The sequence below is a fragment of the Fonsecaea multimorphosa genome (assembly GCF_000836435.1).
Source record: "Fonsecaea multimorphosa CBS 102226 unplaced genomic scaffold supercont1.28, whole genome shotgun sequence".
NCBI lineage: Eukaryota > Fungi > Ascomycota > Eurotiomycetes > Chaetothyriales > Herpotrichiellaceae > Fonsecaea > Fonsecaea multimorphosa.
In genome coordinates this window covers 255,704-273,102 of record NW_015971662.1, presented here as the reverse complement: position 1 = coordinate 273,102, position 17,399 = coordinate 255,704, and the positions used below count along the sequence as shown (strand labels likewise).

The 17,399-nt window shown below is 52.6% G+C and overlaps 7 protein-coding genes across 7 annotated transcripts; 3 read left to right on the top strand and 4 right to left on the bottom strand.

Annotated features, from left to right (window-relative positions):
- Positions 1-30: 30 nt before the first annotated feature.
- Positions 31-2,251, bottom strand: Z520_10179 (uncharacterized protein; the record flags this gene model as incomplete). The annotated part of the gene is made up of 4 exons (XM_016780673.1): positions 31-177; positions 268-1,568; positions 1,622-1,955; positions 2,024-2,251. The coding sequence occupies 4 exons, from the start codon at positions 2,249-2,251 to the stop codon at positions 31-33; spliced, it is 2,010 nt and encodes a 669-aa protein (XP_016628276.1).
- Positions 2,252-5,234: 2,983 nt separating this feature from the next.
- On the top strand, positions 5,235-6,319 carry Z520_10178 (uncharacterized protein; the record flags this gene model as incomplete). The annotated part of the gene is made up of 2 exons (XM_016780672.1): positions 5,235-5,543; positions 5,603-6,319. 2 exons carry the CDS (start codon positions 5,235-5,237, stop codon positions 6,317-6,319), a joined length of 1,026 nt encoding a protein of 341 aa, XP_016628275.1.
- Positions 6,320-7,460: 1,141 nt separating this feature from the next.
- Z520_10177 (uncharacterized protein) lies at positions 7,461-10,553 on the bottom strand (the record flags this gene model as incomplete). The annotated part of the gene is made up of 1 exon (XM_016780671.1): positions 7,461-10,553. One exon carries the CDS (start codon positions 10,551-10,553, stop codon positions 7,461-7,463), a length of 3,093 nt encoding a protein of 1,030 aa, XP_016628274.1.
- Positions 10,554-11,245: 692 nt separating this feature from the next.
- Z520_10176 (uncharacterized protein) lies at positions 11,246-12,364 on the top strand (the record flags this gene model as incomplete). The annotated part of the gene is made up of 2 exons (XM_016780670.1): positions 11,246-11,387; positions 11,439-12,364. 2 exons carry the CDS (start codon positions 11,246-11,248, stop codon positions 12,362-12,364), a joined length of 1,068 nt encoding a protein of 355 aa, XP_016628273.1.
- A 257-nt stretch (positions 12,365-12,621) lies between these two features.
- Positions 12,622-13,043, bottom strand: Z520_10175 (uncharacterized protein; the record flags this gene model as incomplete). The annotated part of the gene is made up of 2 exons (XM_016780669.1): positions 12,622-12,839; positions 12,896-13,043. The coding sequence occupies 2 exons, from the start codon at positions 13,041-13,043 to the stop codon at positions 12,622-12,624; spliced, it is 366 nt and encodes a 121-aa protein (XP_016628272.1).
- A 1,255-nt stretch (positions 13,044-14,298) lies between these two features.
- On the top strand, positions 14,299-15,060 carry Z520_10174 (uncharacterized protein; the record flags this gene model as incomplete). Its single annotated transcript, XM_016780668.1, has 1 exon — positions 14,299-15,060. One exon carries the CDS (start codon positions 14,299-14,301, stop codon positions 15,058-15,060), a length of 762 nt encoding a protein of 253 aa, XP_016628271.1.
- Positions 15,061-15,132: 72 nt separating this feature from the next.
- On the bottom strand, positions 15,133-17,163 carry Z520_10173 (uncharacterized protein; the record flags this gene model as incomplete). Its single annotated transcript, XM_016780667.1, has 1 exon — positions 15,133-17,163. One exon carries the CDS (start codon positions 17,161-17,163, stop codon positions 15,133-15,135), a length of 2,031 nt encoding a protein of 676 aa, XP_016628270.1.
- Between the last annotated feature and the right edge of the window lie 236 nt (positions 17,164-17,399).

Genomic DNA, 17,399 nt, shown 5'->3' with positions numbered 1-17,399 from the left:
CAGCCTCTCTGGACGTCGGACCGTGTGTGTTCAAGAAGGGCTCGTTCGGCTCAGGCCAAGACACTCGGCCATACCGTAGAAGATGTCGATGCTGTTAAAGACACCCGAGAACAACTCGGTGCAAGGCCCGCGCGTGAAGACGGGCACATCGGTGAGAGAGTGCACGCCTTGATCCGCCTAGAAAACCAAAATATTAGTAAAATTATCCTCAATAAAAGGTTGTGGAGCAAGGGAGAATGATCTATGACTAGAAGGAGAGAGGCTTACGGTGACAGGAAGTGATCCGTTAATGATAAACCCAGTCACAGCATCGACATAGTTGACGAAAAAGTCCTCATTAGAGAAGCCCGTGATGTTGATGGCCGGCACTCGCGGTCCGTTCTTGTTGACCTGGTAATCCTCCCGATTGTCGGGGAAAGCGGCCAGTCCGGAGTACAGCGTATATCGAGGGTCCCAATTAGCCGGGAAATTGACGCCAGGGCCATAAATGAGATTCTGATCGCTGCCGACAGGAGCAGAGCGGTTGGCCAGGACATACTGACTGAGGCCGGAGTTCTGGTAGGTGCCAATGGCGCCGCGCTTCTCACGGGGTCCTTTTTGGGTGTTGAGATAATGGGTGTCGACGGATCCCATGACGTCGAAACCGTGGCCGTGGTCGGCAGTCACGAGGAGAAGTGTGTTTTCCAGCTCGCCCTTTTCTTGGAGCCAGGCGATTGTGGCTTTGATCGTGTCGTCCAGCTCGAGAAGCTCACCCAGAGCGCGATCATAGTCGAGCACATGCATCATCTTGTCGATACTGGCCGCTTCAGACATGATGAAGAATCCACTATCTCCGTGACGGGTTTGGAGAACCTCGAGGGCCTTGAGAGTCATTTCCTTGAGGCCGGGTTGATCAGTAGCAGCACCCTTGGAGCCGTCGGGAGCAGTGCTAGACTTGTTCAGGTTTTCTGGGTAAACATTTCGATCGAGCCACTTGGCCATGTTGCTGACCGAGAATATTCCAAGATGCTTGCTGGAGTTGTCTGACGTTTGGAGCGCCGTGTTGTTCAAAACAACGGTGTAGTTCTGTTTGGCGAACTCCTGGTAGTAGTCTTTACCCTGGAAGGAACCTTTGCCCGGGTAGAATTGTTCAGCGCCACCGCCAAAGAGCACATCAGGACCCGTCCAGTTGGTCCAGGTATAATTCTTAATACCTCGCAGGAAAGAGTCAATGACTGCTCCGTACTGACCTCGATCACGTGTATGAGCGGTCAGTGCGGCAGGGGTTGCGTCGGCTATGAAAGCGGTAGAGACAATGCCAACACCGCCGCCTCTGAGCCGGTGAAAGATTTCGGCAATGCTTTCTATCTTTGGGTCGTCGAACTTGTTCGGAGAGCTGTCAGCATAGACACCCAATGCGTTGACAGTGGATTTGTGGCCAGAATAGAGCGCGGTCGCTGAGTTGGCGCTATCCGTGATGAAGCTGTCGATTGAGTGGGTCATTTGATGACCCAGCATCGGAAACTGGTCCATGGCCATCTTGGTCTGGTACTTGCCGTTGATGGATTGGTGGCCGATGAGGCGAGCAGCTGCAACCTTTGTTTTAGCATTAAGCTTATGCCGTGAAGTCTTTCGGCCTCACCAGTGATCATGTTTGTGGTCATGCCGTCTCCGATAAACATCACGACGTTCTTGGCCCGCTGCCGAGGAGATATATCCCGCACGGTCCAATTAGCAATCGTCGTCTGGGAGCCATTTCGATACTTTAAGATCGCAATATACTGGCCCGGCTCATAAAGAGCAACATTTCGCCATGCCTTTGACGCAACTCTGACCTGTGACGGAGTTTTGGCGGCTTGAGCGAACAGGTCTTCGTACCAAGTGAAGTTCCAAGTCTCGAGCTTTGGCTCGGTGAGGTTGAAAAAGGCTGAGACTGGTCGAGCACTCCCGCCCTCGCGCTCAATGGTCAGAGTGAACTGGTGAGCTCCATTAGCCAGTGTCGACAATGATGAAACCAAAAGAAGCATGAGTTGGAAGAACTCACATTCGAATCGGGAGTGGTGTAGCCACGAATCGCTTCACTTCCGTTCAAGGGAGCGTGGACCTCAGCTCTGATATCGAACCGCTGGCCCGGGAGGAAGTCGGCTTGGTCGAGTGGAATAATACAGCCCAATGTTGGACACGTTCCGAGCCTCTGGAAGGTTTGAGCAGCACAGTGCCTGCAGAAGGCGCTAAGTGCCAAGACACTCTTTAGACCAAGCTGAAGTCTCATATTCAATATCTCTGAAGATGTTCCGGGGCAAAAACCTGAGAAAAGTCTCTGAGGGAAATCGGAAATTTGACCCAGCTGTAGGACCTTGCAGCTTTTGTACCTTTCAGTCTAGCCTGGAGCTCCTCTTCTCTTCGAGGGACAGCAAGCTCTTCTGCGTATGTCGCATAGCCCGCATCCATTGCCGTGGATGGTTTTGTCTTGTGGTAGCCCTTAAGTTTCGCGCTGGCACCATGGCATCGTGTAACCTGCATTTGGTATCAACTGCTTTGGGCAGGCGGAATCGATGCCAAGACAACGGGAGGAACGCCAAGCCAAGAGGAGAGGGAGGAGAGGATAATAGCCACTGAAGCCTTCCACGTGTTTGGGTACACAGCGGGACAAGCATTTGCTTTGCTCCCCGTCAAGGTTGCAACAGGAAGGGCGCCAAGATCAACCTCTCAAGAGTGCCTCCGCCGAGCCAGCTATCTTCTGAATGCGTGGTACGAGGTGCATTTGCGATTGGAGAGCGTGCTTGTTCAAGCTGGAGAGCATGTCGCTGCCAAGACGCAGTGACGGAGGGCCAGGAGCATCGAAACTGGATGGGACATCAAAGACAAAAGAAAAAGGAAAGGCGGCACTCCCGCGCGAATAAAAAGGCGACATGTTGTGGCGATGGGCGATGTTGGTGGCTCCCGAAAGTAGGCTCGAGCTTGAAGGTGTCTTTTTCAATCGACATCATAGTCGGGTCGTAGCTCCAGCACTGATCGGTGCGAGCTGGAGATAGTCGAGTCTCCGAGCGCTCTCGCCCTTTGCCTCTAAGCTCCTGGTAGTTCTTTTGAGGGAATCAATTGCACCAGCTTTTCATGTCCCATATCCAAAACCGCTAATGAGCCTCGGTTGTGGTGCTAATCCTTCAGTCGAGGATTCCGATGAGCCGAGCAAAGGCTGGGTGAACACTGGATACGCTCCCTATGGAGAAAGGTAATCCAGAATGGCGAAAGGAAGTCTGTGCTACCAGCCAACGCGCAAGGGGCACTTCCTGACCTCATGAAGCAAGGTGTGAGAGAAGCTGTACTTACGGTTTAGCGCGGCACTGACAGGGCTATCGGGTTAATTGTTGCAGACATGTTAGTCTTTTGCAGGACCACGGCATTGGGAACGTCTGAAAGCGACCCACGCTATGTATATGCAACATTGTGTATACGGTTCGACAGGTCGTACTGACTTCTGAATCCTGCTGGCATCATCTTGCGACAAAAGCACGTCATGCAAGCGACTCTTGGCTCTCGTGTTTGAGGCTCAGCGACAAATGGAATCGAACAAGAGTCTGTTCGATCTGCAAGGCTGGCATGGCAACATCTGCTTCGAGGGGCAAGTAGTCATTCCCCCACTCAGAAGCTTGTCCCACGTTTGCGGGAAGGATCGTATCTCAAAATCTTCAAGAATATGGCGACATGGTCAAAAAGCCTGGGCATTCAGGCAACGCACCTAGATTGACAACCACTTACATGTCCATCTCGTGGCAGATAGTGCTGGCGTGCTCGTCACGTCAAACATCTGTCCATATTTTTGCCCAACTGTTCCCGATTCCCCTATCTTCTATGTCCTGAGGATTCGACCACATGTCAGGATTGTTCGCGAAACATTGAGAGGGCGTCGGTAAGTGTGAGCTGGGATTTGGGCTTCTCCCAAGAGGCGAGCAACTGTACAACAAAGTCCGTGGTAGCATAGTCCGTTGGAATGGCCCTAAGGCAAGTAGTGGCTAAGATTGGCTTCGGAGCTGATGGCGCTGAATACGAGTAGGTAGGTGAGCGATGCGGGTTAGGAGGAGTGCGGAGCTTAGGCCGCTGGCTTATTAGCTAGTCACGGATGCCCCATCAGGTACGCGATGGGTAAAGTGCGGAAGGACGTAAGAACAAGGCCAGACCTGTGATGCTAATAATCAGACCTAGGAGAATTTTCATTCGTTTTGTGGTTCAGCTCACATCAGAACCAGGCGGTGCATGGGCCGTAGCCGCAGCGGACGAGATCGGATGGGCTAGTCAGATACGAAGGAGATCGACCAGAAGGGCAGGAGGAGGTCGTGAAGGCGAGCAGCGAGCAGCGAGCAGCGAGCAGCGAGCAGCGAGAAGCGAGAAGGTTTTTGTTTTTCGAGACAGTGAGTGAGATGGTGGCCAATGACTTCCTTTACGAGCCCGAGAAATGCACCGACTGCCGTGTGACCGTGGGACCGTCGAGCCCGTGTCTGAGTGTCTGAGTCTCTCCCCTCAAAGCCCTTCTTCCTTGCCCCTGTCAAATCCTGCGAACAATTCTTTTTTCAACCACATGTCATCTTCTGTGTTTGTGCGTGTTTACCGAGTAGAGGTATGGGTGGTAGCTACATCTTATCACAGCTAGCCACAATGAGCAACACGATGCTGATCTTAGACAATGTTCGTCCACATCCGCAATCGCCATCTGTCTCCCTTTCGTCGGATCCTCAATGGTTGCTCATGTGCACCAGGCCTGGACCCCCGGACCATCCAGCCGCAGTTGGCCAGTTGGCTAGTTGGCCAGTTGGCATTTGCTCCAATCGATTGTCCTGGCAATGGCATGCAGCATTCAGATGCTAGTTGCTCTTGTCTTTGAGCTTGTTTTTGCGCGCTACGCTCTGTTTGTTTCAAACCTTCTGTTCTGGATGGCGACAGAGGCGGCTTCAAAATGCGCCATGGCTCCAATCCGACATAGCTGCGATGGCATGCTTTGCATTCTGAATGGCGCACATTCCTGGAGCTGACTTCTTAAAGCGCGCCACTTACCTGCAGCATGCATATCTTCCACCCTAGTCAGACTGCCTAAACCACCAGCCGCCAGTGAGCCGAGAAACATGACCGATCCCAGCTCTGCTGAGAACAGCTCACTGTTGTCCGGCCCCAAAAAGAACAAATGGCTCCAGGAGTCCGACTTCTCTGCTCCTCGAGCTTTTCTTACTGTCGCCCGTCGTCGTTGCTTGTTTTTGTTCATAATGTTTACTACGTCGTTCATTTTCTTTGCTTGCTTGGCCTGGTCTCTGGCCGCTCCACAGCATAAGCGTCAAGCAAGCGGTCCAGTCATTGGAACAAACTTTCAAGATCCCTCGGTGCTCCAATTGGGCGACGGGAGCTATATTGCCTATGCAGGTGTCAATGGAAATCCTGCGGGGATTAATGTCTTGATTGCTACTTCTCCAGACTTCTCTAGCTGGACCGTTCATTCGGGCTACGATGCCTTGCCAAATCTCCCTTCATGGGCAGCCTCGCCTCCACATGTATGGGCTCCGGACGTGACTCAACTGGTGAGTAATTCGACTCTACTGCCCTGCTGGGTGAAAGTCATTCTGACGCCCGATCACAGGACAATGGCAACTTTGTGCTATACTATTCAGTGTCAATGGCAGAGTCGCCAGCCAAGCACTGCGTTGCAGCAGCAACAGCTCCAAATCCGGAAGGGCCATTCACGCCTGTTCAGACGCCGCTGTTCTGTGATCTGACTGCCGGCGGTGCCATTGACGCAGACGGGTTCAACGACCCTCAAACCAACCGTCAGTATGTCATCTACAAAGTAGATGGCAACTCCATCGGCAACGGTGGCGCGTGTTCAAATACTGTCAATCCTATCGCCCCCACGCCTCTCAATCTCCAAGAGGTCAGTCCGGACGATGGATATACTTTCATTGGTGGCCTCACGACTGTTTTGTTGAACGACCCAAACGATGGGCCCAACATTGAAGCTCCTTCGTTGACTTACGATGCTTCTTCCGGGACCTACATTCTCCTGTACAGCTCCAAATGCTTCACGACTGCTCCCTACAACATCAGATACGCGACCAGCAACAGTATCTACGGTCCTTACACCAAGCAGGGAGATCCATTCCTGGTGACTGGGGACACATCCGCCGACGTCTACATTCCCGGAGGCATCGACATTACCAAGGACGGCAAACTAGCCGTGTTCCACGGTGACGTGAACATGGGGTGGTTCGCAGGCGACGGGACACCGCGAGTGCGAGCAATGTACGCCGTTCAACTTTCCATCGGAAACGGTGTTGTCAGTCCGGGTACGCTGTACTGAAACCAGAGCACCCGGATTTGGTCCTTGACCACACATCCCATAACAGGGCAGGGTCAGGGACTATTACGTGACAAGAGAAACGACATGAACGACGGCCCAAAAGGCGAACTATGATCTGGTCGATGTGGTTGCATCTGTACAAAAACACACTCGCTTCAAGCTTTTGTTCTTTTGAGCGTCTTTTTATATAGATTTTGCAACTGTGATTCTTGCTGACGCGACGGGGAGGAGTTGTGGTTGCTGGTGGTGGTGGAAGATGGGAGCAAAAAAAAGGAGTTGCGACTCGTGAGGTTTTGGGGGCCGACGACAAAAAGGAGGTTACAGCCTGGTGTGGTGCTTAGCATGGTTTTCGCTAAGGGGGTAATTCGATGAAGCACTTGAAGAAAATTAGCGGACCTGAAATAGTTTCTTTTCCCATTTTTTTTAGTTGATAATAAAACGAGAAACTTTTGTTCTCCCAATCGAGTTGGGCGTCTTCATATTACTAGGTTCCTAGGTAGGTAAGCTCCTCCCAACTCCGCCTCCCCTTCTCCAGTATTCCGCCCCGTGTCCCGGGCCCAGTTCGAGGGAACAGACAGTGTCAACGACCCCGGAACGATCCATGATCCTTGAAATAAAAATCATCACAGATCGAGGGGCTGCACGGGTAAAACAGTTGACACTATACCGAGCACAAGGCAGCCACTGTCCGAAAGCTTTGAGACAGGAGTTGTCTAATGTTATATAATTTGAAGAAAATTCGGTCCGCCTACCTTGCGTTGTCTTCTGGACAAACAACCTCTGCTTTGTCTCCAATGGCTGGCTCGGGCATCGGGTATACCAGCACATAGGTTAGTGTAGCGACATCACTGCTCCGTAACTGCTCCTGCTATGGCCAGCCTGGCCGTATGAGACTGCCTTTGCGTCTCCTGTCTTGACCCTCGCTATTCAGTGGAAACTGGAATCCCAAGCGGATCCGCTGGTATACCGGATCCCCAAAAGGCAGATTGGTAAAAGGTATACTTGTCAATGACTTTTGCAAGCCGACTCGAAGTCTCGAACAAAGCATAGCAGCCTCGCCCGCCGCGTATCGTTGGTACGTTTCCCCATATACTGTACAACTATCCGCAGCCAGCGGCCCCGTGTCGTGCCTGGCCCTCTGCTAAGCTTCACCTTGCTCCATCACCAGCTCACGAATAGCCCACCTCCATCCTCCTCTTCCATCGGGACCTTCTTCCTCTTCCACTTCAAGACCCTTTCTCAGCCACTTTTCTACTTTCCGCCGCCATCTCTCCTCTTCCCCTCTCTGTCTCCTCACAAACTCAGGACCCACGTCGAACTCTTCGCTGACACCAATTCCCCATTCGTCACCACTGCTGTGGCCAGCCTCTGCATCCCCGAACGAATCCCTTGATTGCTCGATATTAGACATGTTTTGGAGCGTGCCGCTGCGACTGCGTGTTTCGTCCTCTTCTTTCAGGTCTTCAAGTCCGGCGAAGACGTCTTCCTCCTCTTCAATCTGTACACTACCACCGCGAACACTCGACACACTTCCATCTGGATTCTCGGCAATTTTGAGCCAGCGCATTTGTGAGGGGTCGAATACCATGCCGCCCACAACTTGAACGCCTGTAACGCTAGAGCCCACATTTGAGATCAATGCCACCTGAGCTTTGGTACCTGGGCTGCCTCGACCTTGTATACCAGGGCTGCCACCCCGAGGGTAGAAGTCCGGGACATCGAAAGGCGCTAGGTCATTTTCATTACCTTCCCACCTAAACAAGAGCGGATTGTAATTCATGCCTTTCTCCGTTTTTGCTCGGTTCACGTCGTTGCCCATAGGTTTGATGAGATGTGGCTTCAATTGCACCTTTTCGCTTCTCTTTTTCCTCAAGCTACCCTGATTGCTAGGGCGGATGGCCGCTGAGTTTGACTTCCAATTCGTCGATATGGGTTGTAGTGGTTCACCTCGCATGTTTTGAAAAGCGCTTGAGATTTGGCGCTGTTCGCGCGCATTGCGGGAAGCGGCCGTGTCGCGCGCGAAGCGAGGAACATTGGTCGTATTGAGGGCTGTAGTTGGAAAATCGCTTCGAGGCGCCGGTGACAGTGGTGTTGCAGGAACAGGGGTGTCACTGCCGCGTCTGGTGCTAGCAAGGGAAGATGTAGACGGGTTGAGATGCGACAGTCCAAGTTTGCTTCGAAGGCTTCGCGGTGCACCACGGCCCACGGGCGCCTTCGTGAATTTAGATTCAAGGGTAGCCGAGGTGGGCAGGTCGTCAAAGATCTCCAGCTCCGTTCCATCGCCATAATTGCGTCGCCTTGTAGGTTTAGTGATTGACTTCTTGGCCTGCGCAGCCAACTCGGCAGGCGTGAGATTGCTTCGCCCACGAGCAGGGTCTATACCACGGCCAGGCGTCTCCGGTCTGCCGAGCCCAGCTAGTCGAGACAAAGACCTTTGAGCAGCAGACATACTGTCGCCAGAGCCATCGGAACCTTGACCACGGTAGTGATTTTTGATACTAACATGCTGAGACTGTCCAGCGGACGCACCTGCTGGAAGGAAGGGTATTGCGCCTTTCCTGGGTTCTCCGATGCGAGACTCTGCTCGATCCGTCGGGGTCTTGGGACGTGAGGGTATATTCAAACGGCTTCCAGTCTCCTGTCTCGAAGGTGGTCTGACGTACGGCGAAGCTTTGGTGGGCGAGTTTAAGCCACGCATAACGGGCATGGATCTCTTTGCACGCAAGAGCTGCGCGGTCGTAGTTGTCGGTGGTTCGTAGCGCAGGTCAGGACGAGAATCAGTACCACGGAGGAGCCGTCGACTTGGGGTAGACGGAGTAGAAGGAGGCTGAGGGGCTGGGATCGCTGAAACAGATGAATGACTTGCATGATTACCAAGTCTTGAGTTCGCTCGTTGATACGATGATATCGCAGCGCCGGTTTCCGAGACAGGTTCCAAATTGGACCGAGCACGCTCAAGCCTGTCGTGAGCTGGTTGAAATCTGGGCAGCCGGGAGATAGTTCCTTGACTTTTGGTGCTTGTGAAATTGAGTGTGGTTGTTGTCCTTTTGGACGGACTGCTAGGCCGTGCACTCTTGTGCTTAACATTGCGATTCAGCGTCAATTTTGCAGCGTCAAAAACCTCTCCATCGCCGATTTCTAGACCGGAGAAGAAGTCGTCCTTTCCAGCCGTCGTCCTGGAGTCGTCCTTGTGATCTGGAATACTTCGAGGTGGCTCAGACGGTTGCTCGTGTTGGCGCCGTTTGAGCTTGTCCTCAAATTGAATGGGTCCGTCAGGCAGGACGAGTCCTTCAAGGCCTTCATCTTCGCTCTCGGCTGTGAAAGCACTCGAAACACTCGGACTCAGGGCCGAGGCAGATGAGCTACGTGCAGATCGGCCTCCTCTTCTGGTGCCGGCGTTCCTTGTACCCAGACTGCCCTCGGCCCATTCAAGGTCAAAGTCGTCACTTTGTTGAGGAGTTGAAGGGGGCGGTTTCCTAGTGGACAGGCGCAGCTGCCCATCAGAAGGCAACTCGAGATCGTCTTCGATGTTTTCGGTTTCGGGCTTCGCGGGAGTAGGAGGTTGCCGGAAGAGCAAAGGCTTCTGAGGCGATCTATGCTTTGCGACCTTTATTGTTGGGACGTCCGCAAAGCCAGCATCCTCATCCGTATCTCGAAAAGCATCCAAGGTGATAGGCATAGCTGCCGAGCGAGACTTAGGTGATCTGATGGTTTGATCAAACATGTCTTTCGCTTCCGGGGTCTTGGGTGACGTTCTGAAAGCCGCACTGATCTGTCGCAGACTCTCCGATAAATCACGCTCATCGTGTTTGGCGAGCTTGAGAGGCATGTCGGTGCCAGGCAAATCCAAGTCTTCCGACCAGTCGTCCGCAATTGCTTTCTTGATTTCTTTACCCTTCAGCCGCCTTATAGTGCCACCCTCCAATGCCGAACGCGGTATGTTGGTAGGTAATGGTATTCCTTTGCTCTTCGCAAGAGCTACAGCGTCCTTGATCGAGGCTTGTTCATCCACCAGGACATCCCAATTTTCGTCTCCCTGATTCGACTCGGACCGCAGTGACATGCGCGACGAGACGGAATCTCGACGGTGTGTTTGGGGATGAGAGATGACAGACGTTGCTGTTGAAGCAGTACGGAAGTGGACATCTTCCAGGTTCTCAAAGTCGTCGTCGTCCCAGTTTTCCACCTCAGGGCTTTCGACCGGAGTGCGTTGCTTCAACGTAAGTTGTTCCATTGTTCTCGATTTGTGCTTAGACGAAGTGAAAAGCGTTCAGGAGGCTATTAAGGTCGCAAAAATACACAGAGGAAATCTGGCGCCAGAAGAGACATGAACAGGGGATCGTGGGAATCGTGAGAAATCGTAACGTCGTGAAGAAAGTCTGTTTTAGCAGTGTGGGTGATCGAGTTCTGGAGCGTGTTTCTCGCTCCCCGTCGAGGAATACACCACCGATCGGGGGCAGTCGATGGGCGAGCGTCCTTGTATGATCGAAGGAGCAGGAGGAGAAGCGAGGTGCGAGGTATGCAGGTTGAGGTCGTTTTTCGAGGTCGGCCTGAGGTCTACCGTTAGGGGAGGCTGGAAGGTTGGTCGTTCGGAGGATTTGGTTGCTCACTGAAGGGAAAAAGGTGGAGTTTCGGCGCGGACAAGCAGTTGCAGCCAGAAAAGCTGGGAAATGCGAAGGCAGGGGACACGAAATTGGCCAATCAGCGGTTAGCTTGACGCGTTCCGTGCTTTTCCCCACTCAGTTGGGGTTACGTGATTCTGTCCCAGACTGGCAGACACCAGACACCTAGCAGACTGCGCAGCAAGGAAACCGGGCTATGCTACTTGGGTGCTACTCTGCGGTCTGGATTCTGCACCCTTGCATGGGTTGAGTGCTGACTACTCGGTACCGTCCAAGTGATGTTACGGCTAACTTGGTTATGGTCATGGCGTCGACGTGGATTATTCGGCTCGTCCAAGACAAAACCAACAGCCCCATATTGATTAAAGTGGCACACAAGGAAGGCGGTCATGATCTCGACCTCGATCTTCTCGCGACTGACGGCGAAGTGGCCTATACGGGTAAAGGTAAGGTCACAAGTTGCATCGATATTGCTCTCGTGCTGAAAATTCATGCAGTCAGACAACGCAGCCTCAAGAAATTGCGGGCGAAGAATTATGACGGAAATGACGAGGACTGGACCACCATTATCTCTTCAATTCTCGGCACGAAAACGGACACCTCGATTAGCATTCAGCGGAAGGACCAGCTCGAGGTGACGTGCTCAGTATCGGGCAAGGATCCTAAAACCATTTTGTCCATCGCCATCAACAATAGAGTCGAAGACATCACACAGCGCCTTGGGACCATCGAATTGCCTCAAACGGAAGACACCGACGATGTAGACCTCTTTGGCTGGGCGTCGCAGGCTGTCGAGAAGCGGGATGAGTTACAAGAAGATGCCACAAGTCTGAAAGAACAGATCAAGACAAAGGATGAGGTGATGGCAAGCCTACAGAGACAAATTGACGAGCTGGTCGAAGCAAAAGCGGAGCATGAAAAGCAGATGCTATCTAAGTTTGCTCTGCTACTCAATGAAAAGAAGCTCAAAATCAGGAACATGCAACGGATCTTGTCCACTGCCAAGACAGACCAGAAAAAGTTAAAGGAGCTGCAAGCTGTTATTGGGAATGAGGCAGCCGGCGTACCACGAAGGAACAAGAGACCAGCTGATGATACCGCGGAGGACGAAGATGATGAGAGCGATAGCTTCGAAACCACAGCCGCAGCTCCCATCATCGATCCCGAGAGAGAGCCTAGCTCTCCGCCTTCTGGTAACTCGACCCCAACACCATCAGAGCGTGACGAGGACACAGATGAGGACAACTTGGACGCTCCGGCAACATATTCGAATCGGCCAAGAACGCGAGCAATGGATCCAGAACAGGGTCAAGGACTAAACAAGACGCAAGATAACGAAAACACCACGGGAGAGGCTCAGGGTACCACGACAGTAGAAGATGACGACAACGATGAGACGGCAAGCGAGGCTGACGAGCTATGAACCAAAGAAGGATTCGGCGTAATTCTTTTTGATGAATTCACGCAAAAGCATTGGATACCCATTCTGCCCTGATCAGGGACCGGTTTTGGGGTGATAAATTTATTCACTTTCATTCAATGGCTGTCCACTTCAGCAGAATCTCCCCTCGTAGAGAGTCAAGAGCGCTTTGCATGTGTTCTCTCGATTCCCCTGTGACAAGATCCCATCACATGTGGTCACCGCAGCCTGGTTGGACCCTCGTCGTCGAGGAGTTCACTTCAGTAGTTGAAGTTTGGCTGGTCACGTTGATTTGGGTCATATTGGTCCATATCCCCATAGTGTTGGTCATACATGTTCTCGGCACTTTTCTTAGCATGTTCTCTGGCTCTGATCTTGTCATACTCGTCCAAGCCCTTCGTCTCGGCGAGCTTGTCGACTTCTGCTCCGACGAAGCCAGCGAGGACTTCCTTGGCAAAGCCGTGGTTAACAGTCTTGCCTATACAATGTTAGCCGCATGGAGCTGTTGATGTTTGGGAAGAGTATTCTCCATACCCTCTCTGCGCTGACGATCCTCGTAGAGCTTCATGCCCTCGAAGGCAGCTGCGCCACCAATGACTTCGTGAGAGAATTTGGCCTCATGGTTATCGTCCCCGTTGTCTGACTTCTTGTTAGTATCATGCGATGGTACGCATCCCACCATCACGAGTGGAGGTGTTCAAGAATACTCACAGACTTGCTGATGAGCGTCACGGCTTTCGTCTGGGACAAGCAGTCAGCATGAGAGGGGTATGGAACAAATGTCAGGTCAACTCACCCCAACCAAACATCTTGATTCGAAGTACTGGATCTGATGGAGTTGTTTAGAGGTGTTTGAAGTTGTTTGCAGATGTCGACAAAAGTTAGATGAGTTTTGAGTGTCTGAGTACGAAAGAAGGAACAGAGGATCAGGAGGGAAATATATAGCTTTTTCAGGGAGAATGTCAGTCACCGCCTAGGGTCCTCAAGTGAAATCTTGCCAAACAAGCAAGACACGCACTTGCCCCTCGATGCATCCCTCCTGCTGGCAGCTCGCCATTGGGATTGCGCAGATGCGACCCCACTTCGGTCACAGCAGTGACTGGGTGATGACCAGCCATTCAGCATGACGTTTCGTCTGTTTCACCTGCTGCACGCACTGCGTCAACATGCTCACCAGCTCAAGCTACTCCCACGGCCTCTTGCAGCTCGACTGACTCGAGCCACTTCTAGTTCCCAAGACAAGGATTCAGCTGGCCAGCAGTGGCTGTGCATCACTGGTGTCCCTTATCCCTTATCCCTTCCATCTCTGATCCGGGCGTTTATGTCAATGATGCTGGAGCCAATGCAGGTCCGTCACCCCACATCTGTTCAGCTCGCTTGTTCCCGCCTTATTTCAGGGTCTTGTTCGGTTGTCGGGCACTTCTTTCACCACCATTTTCGGATCAAAGATATTACTATTACACGAGGTCTGTCCAGTTCCCAGACTTGTAAGTATCTACCCCTGCTCTCCTGGAATATTATGGATTGCGGGAGGATGCTGATTGCTTCACATTGACCGAGGACCTCTTACGAGTCCAGTGAGGGGCGCATTGATGCAAGCCAAGCGCCAAGGCCAAGAGGGGCTGCGCATGCCGGCCCTGGAGTGCTTGACACGCTTGACTGCTGGAGCCAAGTTGAGAGCTAAAGCTTGTGCTGCTTGTCTCGGACCCTGGCAATCCAGCTTCGCCGGGTCCCAGAACGTCATGCTCGACACATGCTCGACACTTGTTCCTGGCGAAGCTCGATGCGAGGAGCCAACCGCTCCCGTCAATTTGTCCGATATCAAACCGCCCCTGCTTTAACAAAGATAGAAGGGTCGCAGGATCAACAACGACACACGTGTATACCAAGCAAAAAGCCTTGTTTCTGTCCCAACCGACCTCGATCGCTGCGCCACAATGCCTCACCAGCGCCCTGCAGCCTCTCCAGCCGCCGACGACTTTCCCGCCAACCTCAAACCAATCCTCCATCTCCCGCCAGACAACAAGCCAACGAATGTAGTCATCTTCCTTCCAGGCTTAGGTGACACATCAGCCAACTTCTTCTCCTTCTCTCGTGCGCTGAACCTTCCTGACGCCTTGGCCATCACACTTAGTCCTCCTTTCCCGTTACCATTCCCTCTCGGGCCTGGGGATCAGTGGTCCGAAGACCTTCACGTCGACTCCGCCACGGGTGACCTTGATTCGGACTCTCCTCTGACCAAATCAGTGGAACTCGTAGCACAGGACGTGATCTCGAAAGTCTTGGTCGACAAGTTCAGGTACCGACCTGACCACATCCACCTCTTTGGCTTCGGACAAGGTGGTTCAGTCGCCCTAATGGTGCCTTTACACCCATCCATATCCTCTCTACCCTCTTTAGGAGGGGTCATATCAGTTGGGGGAGCTTTACCACTATCTGCACCTCTCCCAAAAACCCAGTCCGAGAACAAAACACCGGTTTTGATCCTTTCAGGCTCAAAATCGCCCCTGGCATCGGTCGGCTCTAGTCCACTAAACCGCATCAAGTCAACCTATGAGTTTGTCACTTATCATCAGTGGAAGAAAGCAGATGACTCGTTGCCTAAGAATCGAGACGAGGCTTTGCCGATGATGCAGTTCTGGGCGCGACGTTTACGAAGCAGACGCGGTGTTCCGGACGATGCGATCGAGATAACTTGACTCTGAAATCAAGGAACTTTTGATTATTTCCCAAATCATTGCAAGATTTATCACCAGCCAAGGCTCGATCGATCACTTCTGAAGTCGATCTAATTCCTCCTTGGCTCTTGTGACAGCATCCTCAGCCTGGCGACGACTCTGCACTTCGACCTCATCCTCTACAACTCGACTGGCAGTGTCCACCAGCTCCTCCATCCTGCCCACAATTCTCTGGATGACAGTCCTGCCTTCGTCGTACAAGCTGTGCTCCAATGCCTTTGTAGCCTTGAACCAATCTCCCTGCATCCGCCACAAGGCGTAAGCCGTACCCAACGCTGCTATTGTGCCAGCTTCATACATACTTCCGGGTGTGATGGAAAGGTAGGTCAGGGCCGAGAGACCGCCAGATAGACCTGTGATTGAAAGGGTTTTGAGCACAATCTGCTGAGCTGTGCTAGTGAGATCCGCAATCGCACGTTGCATATGCTCAGAGCGAGTCTTGGATATCGAAGAAGACAAAGGCATGGGTTGAGGGATAGGGGTCATCTCGACTTCGGCCGTACCAGTGGTGTTGACCAGGACTGCCCGCAAAGGGGGTTCGGTCGCAACGCTAGCTTGCGCATGCAGTACTGGCGTGGGCTCTGTGAGATGTTCTGGTTCTGCCTTGGACATCGTTAGGTTTCCTTCCTGTGGCAGCGAAGGAAAGGCATCCATGGGCGAGATGCCCGCTTGAGACAGTCGACCAGAAAGTTCATAGACCGCGCGCTCAGTACGAGGAAGCCAGGCGTTTGTGATAAGGTCCGTAATGATTAGACCCACGTCGTCCACACGCCAGAACAGCTTGTACCAAGCCAACTTCCGCCAGTTATGGGAGCTCCAAGCCGATGCGAGTCCAGATTGGAGCTCTTGGTGGGCGTTACGAGAGAATCCTTCGATGGCGTCTTCGAGGTTGGCTCGTGCTGCCTGGCTCAAACTTCGAGCTGCATTCGATCGGGTTTCTAATGAAGCTTGAACTTGCAAGTTGGTCATGGCAGTTGTCAGCAGAGAGGAAATCAGAGCTTTCACAGGTGCCGGGATGGGACCTTCAGATCTCGCAGCTGAGGCCAATGTGAGCCAGCTTGACAACAGCGGCATGCCTGAGTCGACCCATTTGTGTTCGTATTCAGTTGCTTCCCCTATAGATCTTCGAATTGCCGCCAGTCCCTCCTCCGCCTTTGCGGCATCCACGACTAAGACCTGTCCTTGGGTTTTCTCTCTGAAGTCTTTCAGCTCGACGACCAAACTCACAGATTCCCGATCTTCCAGGGCTGTAAAATTTGTAGATGCCAATAACTCTGCAGCCAGCATGAGCCCGTCCAATCCTCCTGTGACCAGCAGACAGCTATGCACTGGTTGGCTGATAGTCGTCTGTCTTCCAGTCGCAGCGGTGGGAGTTCCAATTGAAGGTGATAGGAATGCATCTGAAGTCACTGTTTGTGCGCCTTGCAATAGCTCACCGTTTCGGGGAACACTGACGCTCGATACCAGAAGCTCCATATTGTTCCTCTCGAGTATGTTCGATGGTACGTGTAGCACCGGAATGCTTGTCTTCGGCTGAGGAAGATTTGGATTCGGCGCCCGTCCATAACGTATCAAGACGCCTCGACTGAAGTCTCCGCTACTAGCACTTTTCACCAGCTCCCGCTCCCAGCTCCCTTCGTCTTCCAACGCGTCCGCGAGCAGCAGCCTGACCACCCTGTTTGCTGTATCTTGTGCATTCAATCCCAAAATGGCTACCCTGGTGACTGGAGTTTCGGATTCGAGCCCTTGAAGGGCAAGTTGTAGTCGACTGAGATTGACGTGGGCAGACGCCCTCTTCCGTACATCGAGGAGGGACTCGTAAAGAGGTCTATACCGCGGAGGGACGGGCTTTTGCGCGTTTACGGCGGTGGTGGAGATCAGGGTTGAAGCGGAAGTTGAGGCATGCCGACGACTGCTGTTTCTGCTCTTGGAGCTGGAGCCGGAGATAGCTGTCCATCGTGGAGGTTTGGTCCTTCTCCAGGCTGTACAAGATGGGCAGAAGAAGAAGTTGTCAAGAAACGCCTCAATTCGAAGACCAGAGGAGGGCCCACGGTGTCGCTTCATAATGTGCTCAGGTTCTGAAGCACTGTTTGTGTCCGCGAATTCGACATTATGCAAGGATAATTGAATCGAGATACTGAGTACGTGTTGGCGACTGCTTCTCCAAGCTGCGGCCGAAAACCCGAAGTTTTGCCGCACATACAATCCACGAGACGCGCTTCGTTGGACTTGTCATTGTGCCCATCTCTAACTACCTAGGTCCTTCTTGATACTCAAAACAGAGACAAAGTACTGTCTTG